General features: G+C 43.2%; 1 protein-coding gene across 6 annotated transcripts; it reads left to right on the top strand.

Annotated features, from left to right (window-relative positions):
- The first annotated feature begins 463 nt into the window (after positions 1–463).
- CHTOP (chromatin target of PRMT1) lies at positions 464–9,342 on the top strand. Of its 6 annotated transcripts, none has more exons than XM_060299160.2 (7): positions 468–770; positions 1,256–1,297; positions 1,763–1,844; positions 3,188–3,341; positions 5,892–6,078; positions 6,903–7,040; positions 8,729–9,342. In XM_060299160.2, the coding sequence occupies exons 3-7, from the start codon at positions 1,780–1,782 to the stop codon at positions 8,932–8,934; spliced, it is 750 nt and encodes a 249-aa protein (XP_060155143.1). In that variant the 5' UTR covers positions 468–770; positions 1,256–1,297; positions 1,763–1,779; the 3' UTR covers positions 8,935–9,342. The 6 variants fall into 6 exon arrangements, with proteins under 6 accessions (XP_060155151.1, XP_060155148.1, XP_030698118.1 ...); XM_060299156.2 differs by having other exon boundaries at positions 1,256–1,324; XM_030842258.3 differs by lacking the exon at positions 1,256–1,297 and having other exon boundaries at positions 467–770; positions 5,895–6,078.
- The last annotated feature ends 333 nt before the right edge of the window (positions 9,343–9,675 follow it).

Here is a 9,675-nt window from a genome sequence, read left to right as displayed (position 1 = left end):
GGACCGAATCAGCCCCAGCGACCCAAATTACTAAACTGCAGCCCCCTTAAAACCCGGGAGCAGGGACTTCCCTGGCGGTCCAGTGGCTAAGACTGCACTCTCAATGCAAGGGGACCAGGTTCAATCCCTGGTCAGGGAACTAGATCCCACATGCTGCAACTAAGAGTTCACATGCCACAACTAAAGATCCCGCATGCCGCAACTAAGACCCAATGCTGCCAAATAAATACATATTTTTTAAAAGCTTTAAAAAATAATCCATTTTCCAAAAATAAACAGAGCTATGCCACTTGGTCACGCCCCTTCCTAGGCGGGGGGCTGAGTTTAATACAGACCAGGACTTTGCTAAAGCCCCGCCTTCTCCCTAGGGCTCCGCCCTAATCCCGCGCAGGCGTGGCACAAATTTTCCCGCCCCTTAGTGGTGCGGCGGATCTGTCGCCTAACGTAACTGCGTCGACGCCATTTTAGCCGGTCCCTCTCCGCACTGGGTGTGGCGGCCATTTTGTTTTCGACACCGAGCGGGAGTTGAGGGCAGCAGCTGTGGTGAAAGGCAGGAAAGGGCAGGCCGGTTAGCAAGCGGACGGGCCAACCGGACAGCCAGCCAACAGCAAAGAACTAACCTAGCAATCTACCGCTTAACACATCTAACTAACCGCCCACCAAGTTAACCCGAGCCCCTCCACCGTCAACTCAGGTTCGGCCGGCCCCCGGCCCGCCTGCCGCAGCCGTGGTGGCAGCCCCGGGAGGAGCACTGGCGTCCGTTTCCTTCGGTACGTGTCTGTGGTGAGGAGGGCAAGAGTCCTGGGGAACGGAGGGGTCCGGCGGACGCGGAACGGGAGCTGGCGGCATGTGGAGGCAGACAGGGTGTCCGAGATGGAGGCCCCGGAGGGGGCGGAGCCCCTGAGAGGGAGGCGGGGGAGACCCCGAACTGGAAACCCGCCGCGGGATTGATGGAAAAGTTGGGGATTTGATAGAGTTAAAAAAGAATGTTGTTTGGTGGGTTGAGCAATGTCGGCGGTCCTGACAGGGCTTTGAGAGGGAAGGGCAATCAAAGGAGGACTGCACGACCTTAGGGAACGTTGGAAAGTAATGGCGGCTTCAGGGTTAAATTTGGTGGAGCGCTCCCGGGAGCGAACTCCCAGGTGAATGCCCATTTAGGGAAACCTTGCCTACTCCCTCCCTCCCCCAGCTCCGCAGGCCCTTGCTAAGTCTCCTACTTGATTTTGAAACTGGAATGCTTGTGTCATCTCTCTAGATCAGTGGTTCTCAGTTGTGGCTGCACAAGAGAAGCACCGAGGTAGACTTCCCTCCCACACCCTTCGAGGTAGACTTTTTTTTTTTTTCCCCTTCAAATTGCTGATCCCCGGACCTCACCATCAGAGATTGTGCTTTAAGTAGTTTGGGCCCAGGCTTCTGTGTTTTGTTGTTTTGTTTTTTTTTTTTTTAAAAAAAAAGCCTTCTTGCAGCCAAGGTTGAGAAGGATCGCTCTAGATGAAAAGCCAAACTCTTAACACTTTTTTGGCTGGGTCTGAGTCTGCCATTTTGGAGGCTTGGGCAGATATTTTCTGTCCTGTGGCCTTGGAGTTTATTAGTTAGAGGTAACTAGCTTCTTAAGTTTAAGCACCTGAAATGAGTTTTGGTGTGATCGTCAATAGTCACTGATACAGGCCTTTTCATTCATTTTTGGTTTGGGCCTTTGGCACTTGTTGCAATGAGGTGGTCATCATTCTCATTTGCTCATTCTGTCCATTGTCCTTTGTAGATTCTCGGGATTTGAAGATGGCTGCACAGTCAGCGCCGAAAGTTGTGCTAAAAAGCACCACCAAGATGTCTCTAAATGAGCGGTGAGGCAGCCAACAGCAACTTCAGCTCGTTCATAAGAAAACATTACTTAAATTGGCCCTGGGGTCCAATGCACAAAAACCGGTTTTAAACTAAATACCAACAGAAGGCTACAGACCTCTGTTCTTAGTTGCATCGTATGTGGTACACAAAACAAATTGGGCGGTTGTTTCAAAACCCCTTATCAGTAGATTTTTATGTTATGCTGTCTGAAATATTTATCTGGTGGGATGTATTTTAAAAAGACTCCTCACACCCTCCCTTTTCTTCACTTTTTTTTTTTTTTTTTTTTACATTGATACAGGGGTGGTGCAGCTCGGTAGCATGGTACCCTAGCTGCAGTAGGCTTGCTGCCCAGTCCAAGGCCAGCAGTGTTGTGTCTGGCCTGTAAGAGGCGGGTAGCAAGCTATGAATATGTCCAAAGGCCCTTGAATGTCATTCTTGGGCCTTGTAAGAGGCACTCGCTTTGCTCCATTTCACTTTCTTTCCATTCTGCTTTTAGTTTGTTTTTGTTTTCAATTCTTTTACAATTGAATGTTCTTCTCTTTCATTCCATTAAACTTACCTTGACAGGAATAATAGAAGAGTGTCTTCACAAGCTCTTAAATGATTAAACTAATCTTAACTTTTTCAGAAGTAATCACTTAGAGTCAGAAAAAGTAATCATTTGACACTAAGAAAAGTTAAGGCATTTAAAGGCACTTTCTGTCTCTGAGAGCTTTGTTCATTGAGTGCCTTCGACCAGTGACTTTATTAAGTTAATGTTAGACCACTAAAAAATTTACTTATGTTTGTTTGCCTTTTCTGAAGCATATGTACTTCTCTTTATCCCTTAGTGATACACTAATTCTCCATATTCACATTACTACGTGAACAAATACATGAGAGAATGTGATATGCTCCTATAATTTATGTGGGTGTATCATTTCCATGGGCTTTGAAGGTGCTCTAGTCCTTCCTTATATTTGCCCTTAAAATGCACCCTCAGGTCCCCGAAGGTTTTGGCTTGCTTTGTCTGTCTTTGAAACTACATCTTCTGTTTCTTGTCATCACATCTGCTTATTGCATGCTTTTCATACTTTCTACCTCTCTAAAAGCCGTTACCTGAGCCCTTGTTATCACTTTTGATTGAATGTGCTACACTTAGCTGCATTTCTAAGTTTCTGATTCTTGCAAGTTTGTGGAAGCAGAGGAGTCTTTAACCCACATCAGCCTTGATCTAAGTGTACCACTTTACTTAAAGTTCGTGGGATCTGGAGCTCCTGGTCTAGCAAGCCATGAAAATGCCAATAAATGTTTTGTAATAAAGCGTTTATTTAAACATCCATTTTGTTCGACCTTGAAGCTTTACTAATATGCTGAAGAACAAACAGCCGATGCCAGTGAATATTCGGGCTTCGATGCAGCAACAACAGCAGCTAGCCAGTGCCAGAAACAGAAGACTGGCCCAGCAGATGGAGAATAGACCCTCTGTCCAGGCAGCATTAAAACTTAAGCAGGTGAGAGAATGGGTCTTAATGCGCCAGAAGCAGCTGGTGATCCCTGTCAGGTAGTCCACTGAGGCTGTCAGGACGCCATGGATAATTACGAGGTGGCTCAGGGCAAAAGCTGAACTTTTCTGGAGGAAAGAGAAGTTCAGAGAATTCCCATTTTGGCAGGTACCAATAAGTAACTTTTTGTTGTCTTTCTCTTTTAGGGAGTTTGCCATCAAGGTGGCCTGTTTCTTTGTTATCAATGAGTATTAATCTCTTTTGTTCTCTGATCCTTTGCCCTTAAAATAGATTCACTGGCTTTTTCCACAAAGAAATTTTGGTTTCTGTTTTAGATGATCTTCAAAAAATCCTTTATTTCTCACTAAATGGTTTACAAATTAGGGAAATGATTTTATTCTTTCTTCCCTAATACAGGGAGTCTGAAAGGCCTCTTAGTCAAAGGTTTTCAATGCTAAACAGTAGAAAGAGTGGGGTGACCCTCATCTCCACAGCACCTAAAGTTTTGTCAGTAAAGTAGAGCGAGAACACTGAGTAATTTAAGAGTTAGCGGTTCTCTTTCAAATTTCCAGTAAGAGATAATCCTATTCAGATCTGAAATAAAACCTGCTCTTTATTATTCATAGACTTTATATGCAAGTCCGGACAGTGGCTGTGGAAGGATATGTCCAAGCTGTGGCTGGGCGTCTGGAGGGCGGTGCCATGCAACTGTAAGGACTTTAACTGGTAGCACTGCATGGCTGTGCATAAAATCAGCAGTTAAATATAACACCCTTCCACCCCCACCCTGAACCATTGGGCTCACTGACCAAAAATAAACAAGGCCTTCTGCTTCAGCTACCTTAAGCCCTGGAGTGGCTGCATTCATCCTAGACTCAGGAAAGCAGTAAAAGGTGCCACTGTTTTCTAAGAGGAAATACTAAAAATTGTTGAAGACAGGTCTCTGACATATTATTCCGAAGGACCTTTTAACAAGAAGCTTGGGACAGAGGCTGTGCCGAAGAAAGTAGCCTCTAGAGCACTGCTGTCCAATAGAACTTTCCACGGTGTTGGAAATGTTCTATATCTGTGCTCTCCAACACAGTAGCCATTAGCCACATTGACTGTTGAGTGCTCAAAATGTGGCTAGTGCCATTGAGGAGCTTAAATTTTTATTTTTGTTTATTTGTTTTTTAACTTGTAATTTAAATTAGCCACATGTGGCTAGTGGTTACCTTAGCATATAGCACAGCTCTAGAGTGGAAACTGAATGATACAGTTGACATCCTTCAGCTTCTTTTCAATATTAGAGACTAGTATCGGTGGCAGGTAAGGGATGGGAAGGGAGAAGAACTTCTAAGTACTATGCATTCTCCCCTTAAAGCACAGATCTTGGGAGAATGTACTAGGGATGACTAAACACAAGAGACTTGTAGAAAGAAGTCCTGACCTCATGTTGTTCAGAGCCTGCCCCTCTGATTAGAAGCAGTTTATGATCTCATGCTAGAAAGCTAATAATAACAACTCGCAGCATATGGTTGCAGAGAAAGTCGTTTGTAGTCGTTTGTGGGTGAAGCCTGAGGACGCATAATTTACTTTCGTTCATACTGACTTACGGCGTTATAGGAGAACAGGTTTGCTAGGGCTTTGGTGGTGTTCAAGGCTACACAGTCACCCTTTCCTCTGAAGGAATTTAATTGTCTGAGATGTGGTCTTTGCAGTTTCTCTTTGAGGGACAGATTATTGAAAAATTTCTATCTATGGTATGTCCTTGTTCTCAAATGTGGCCCTGAGTTTTATGATTATAGCTGAACTGTCTTAATTCTAATGCAGGTTTGGCTAGCTTTCTGTGGAGATACGTTTGAGTTATGTGTTTATTTTGAATTTAAAGTCATTATACTGAAATAATGGATCTGTTTGCAAAGGTAGACATGGAATTACAGCTATTTAAGATATGTAAGGAAAGGAGATTTGACTTTTTTGTGTTTATTTACATCTTAAGGTAAAAAGTGGACCGTCTGGAGATAGATACTCAGAGGAAAAATGGAACACACTGGCCTCTTTGACTGAGAAATCAAACTTGTTCTTAAGTCACAAGAACTCAAATGAAATTGTAATTTAAACTTTGCCCAGAGTGTGATGAACTTCCTATGGTGTTTGAGTAAGCCTTTGAAGACAGTGGTAGTCCTTGGGCAGGTATGAATCCAGTCCTGTCATTGTCAACTGGTGGTTCAAAAGCAGCAGAATCCAGGATTTGAAATACAGTGTTCTTATTAAAACTTACGTTCCAAGTAGTGGTATATGACTTCTGTAGCCAAACTAGTGAGGTAATTTGTGGTGATGCCAGTTTCATGGGACCATACTCAAGCTTCTTAGAAGCTCTGGATCAGAATTCTGCTTGTTTTCTACCATGTTCTGAGGCAAAGGCTTGGTTCTGGTTTGGGATCCTTAGGACACCCCATGCAGGTTTATCTCCCGCCACACAGACATCTCACTTGCTTCTTTTTCTCTGCACTTTGAGTTGCTAAATCCCATTGGATTGCTTTTTTGATCTCAATTCCCTAACACCTTTTCTTCCAGAAGAGCTTAAAGCAGCGCCTGGGTAAGAGTAACATCCAGGCACGGTTAGGCCGACCAATAGGGGCCCTGGCCAGGGGAGCAATCGGAGGACGAGGCCTGCCCATTATCCAGAGAGGCTTGTCCAGAGGAGGACTTCGTGGGGGACGTGCCACAAGAACCCTACTTAGGGGCGGGATGTCGCTCCGAGGTCAGTGCTCTGTACCTGATAATTGTCGGGCCCCACCCCCTTCCCTTTTCTCTTGGGCTGCTTATGGACACATTTGTTTAACATCTTTAAGCCTGAATTTGTATTAATATAATTAATAACTTTTGAAATGACGTGTTTTTAATAGTGCTGCATGTCTTTTATCGATACCATTCCTTTTCTGATAATGTGCAATGGTGAGAGGCTAGGACCTGCGTTACAACAGGTAATTCATGTCATCTCCATTCCATTTTAAAACACCCTGCTGCTGCTTGAATCAAAGCACATTCGAGTTCTAGAAATAAGTCAAATCTAAGAAACTTCTTGGCCTGTTGGCCTATATCTTAATTAATCATCTCTGTTCCTGGTTCTAGTGAAATACTCTATTACATCTGGAAAAAAGAGGACAAGTTGACCAATAGCACTTAGCTATATGTTACATTTTAGGCACTGTTATTCTGTTCTCTGTATAGTTCTTGTCCCCTACAAAAATGTATTGAGAGCAGGAACCATATCATTTATTTTTAAATCTGCCATAATGCTAGGCACCTACGTGTAATTATTCAATAGATATTCATTAAATGTATGTACTTAACTAATTGACTTAACTCCCAGCTTCTTCCAAAAGTGGATTTGTGGTCAGACTTGTTGAATTGATTGAATAAAGAGCAGCTTAATCTTTTCACACTCAGTGTGCAGCTTGCCCCACCCAACCTAAAAATTAACTGAATTAACTCTCATTTAACCCTCACCGCCTTCCTTTGGTTAGAATCTACTTTGTCTCTCTTGGATTTACCTGCATATACATTGTATGCCTCCTCTCCAAGGTCAAAACCTGCTCCGAGGTGGACGAGCCGTAGCTCCCCGAATGGGCTTAAGAAGAGGTGGTGTTCGAGGTCGTGGAGGTCCTGGGAGAGGGGGCCTAGGGCGTGGAGCTATGGGTCGTGGCGGAATCGGTGGTAGAGGTTAGTCAGCTACCAACTTCAGAGACTAGCTTCCCCTTATTTCTCTCCCTTCAAAACTCAGAGCCACCTTTCTGCACAGCTTCAAGTCACAGGCAGGCTTATTTGTTTGTCTTGTTTGTTTTATGAAACTGGCTTATTTTCTAAATTCACATGCTGGTAATGTGGAGGTCTGTCATGGGTTTTCCAAGAACAGTCAGGTATGTGTTACAGAGCCAGATTATATTCAGACTTCTTTCAGGCTCTTGCAAATTTAAATTGTATTGTTAAAAATGACAGAATGGTCAGTTTGGCGTTTTATCTTTTTCTGTCCCTGACCCACCACCACACACCCCACCCCATAGCTCAAAACCCACTTTGAGTCTAAGAAGAGAGAAGAGGGAGATGTACAAAAATGAAGCAGAGTTAAAGAGGATGGTGAGACTTGGAGCTAGGTATTGACTCTGAAACCAAGTAAATTCAAGATAAAGTTTGTGTCTATGCGAAACCAGAGATGACTCTTTTTGATCAAAGTAGAAAAAGCAAGATGGTATTGTGTCAGTTAACTAACTGACTCTTGTTGATAATCTTACCTTGAGACTTAGTGATATTTGTCCTGTGACCTCATGGCCCAGACTGGAAGAGAGTTTTTAATGGTGTTGCTGTTAATGCCAAATCTCATGGGAGTTTTCTGGCTTAGAGTTTAGTGGAAAACTCCCAGCAACACCTGTCCAGGAAAAATAATATATATTCTTTTAGCCCCTGGGTATATTTGCTTTGGTCTTTTTAAAGTGTGTGGTGGGTCTTCCATAATTTATGACCTTGAAGTTGCCAGGGGATAATAACTATTGGGAAAAGAAATTTGATAACAGAGGGCTTGTTTTCTTCTCTCGCATTATATGTTGCTTGGCTTATTGAGTGAAGTACAAGCTAGTTTGGGTTTCAGGATGAAATAGCATGTTTCCAAATTATCTTGACTTGGTTTCTGAGAGAGACATCACAGGGATTGGGCGGGGAGGAGTCTGAAGTAGCTTTTCAGAAAGCTGGGTATGTTTTGTTAAGTGAATTGAAACCACCTCTCAGATAACCATAATTGTTAAAATGTGAATAGAATCGGGAGATAGAAATGGCTGGGACTACTCAAAATGTTTTTCCCCAATTCCCTTCATTGTTCCTATGTCAGAATAACTCCTCAGTCTCCTGACATAGGATCAGTTCATTAGGTTTGATAAATTTGAGGAGACGAGCTAATTTTTCAGAAGGATCTCCAGTAAAGTTTAATTTGAAAACTGTCTAGCTTCACACCCCTGTTTCTCTGTGCCCTTGTTACTTCCTCCCTATCTTGCTAAATGGGGTTATCTTTAATGTACTTGTATTTTAATTGTAAACTTATAGCGAGTCTCAAATTTTAGTTTCTCTGTCTTAGGAGAGATTAAGAAATTTTTAATTATCAGTTAACTATATTCCCTTACTTTGTTGGTAGAATAAAAAAAATTTAAATAGCATTTAGAGATGAGCATGTAATAAGGGATTCATTATGTGTGCTTTCCATGTGTTGCTTTCTACCCAGTGTGTTTCCTGTTTTTCCAGATTTCTCCTCTTGCCCTGCCCTTCAGCCTTGCTCAGCTAGGCCCCACTGCTCTAAGGGGCATTTACCATAGCACCAATTAAACTTACTTGTAACTGTTTTTCTTGTTTTTCCCTTGGGCCAGGTCGGGGTATGATAGGTCGGGGAAGAGGGGGCTTTGGAGGCAGAGGACGAGGCCGTGGACGAGGGAGAGGTGCCCTTGCTCGCCCTGTACTGACCAAGGAGCAGCTGGACAACCAACTGGATGCATACATGTCAAAAACGAAAGGACACCTGGATGCTGAGTTGGATGCCTACATGGCTCAGACAGATCCCGAAACCAATGATTGAAGCCTGCCCACCCTCCTGTGAGACTCTTGTTAAAGTCACACATCTGTAAATAACCTTGAGATAACAGATGAGAAGAAACTTGATTGATGCTGGAAGGACCTACCATAATAGGCTATGGACTGACTCGCCACCAGTTTGTGCATTTAGTGTGTTCCTTTTACTTTTTGATACTGTGTTGTATGAAACCCTTTTTTCCTCTGACTTGGGTTTTGTTTTGTTGTCGTTTGGGGTTTTTTTTTCCTTCGCCCAGACTTCTCTTTGAACATGAATGTGTTGGCCTTGTGGCTAGTACACCCTCTTCCCCGCTCTGCCTTCCCTCACTTGTCATATGCTTTGGCATTCTGACATTTCCTCTGTTCATCTCCCGTGAAAAAGTCCCAGAAAGAGCCCATCAATGTCCCTCCTTAATATCTAGGTTTCTGAGATACAGTTCTGTTCTGCATCATCTTTAAAGAGCCTCTTAAAAGTGTTTAGAAAATGTGGAGCTCAAAAATGCATTCTGCCACGCTGATGTTTTAGTAAAGTAAATTAGGAACTTAGACATAGCTACAGGGCCACCTAACAAGTTACACACGGTAGCAGCTCTGATTTGATTAAAGTTATTACCATGTACATTTACACCACATAACCAGTGTACTGGGTCAGGTATGTGCACTTTCTACCCTGGAATGAGATTTATAAACTTTTCCTCTTGGCTTTGCATCGTGCCCAAAGAGGGTATTTTTGGATTGGCTTACACCT

Source organism: Globicephala melas, chromosome 1 (assembly GCF_963455315.2).
Source record: "Globicephala melas chromosome 1, mGloMel1.2, whole genome shotgun sequence".
Lineage (NCBI taxonomy): Eukaryota > Metazoa > Chordata > Mammalia > Artiodactyla > Delphinidae > Globicephala > Globicephala melas.
This window is presented reverse-complemented; position numbering and strand designations above follow the sequence as displayed.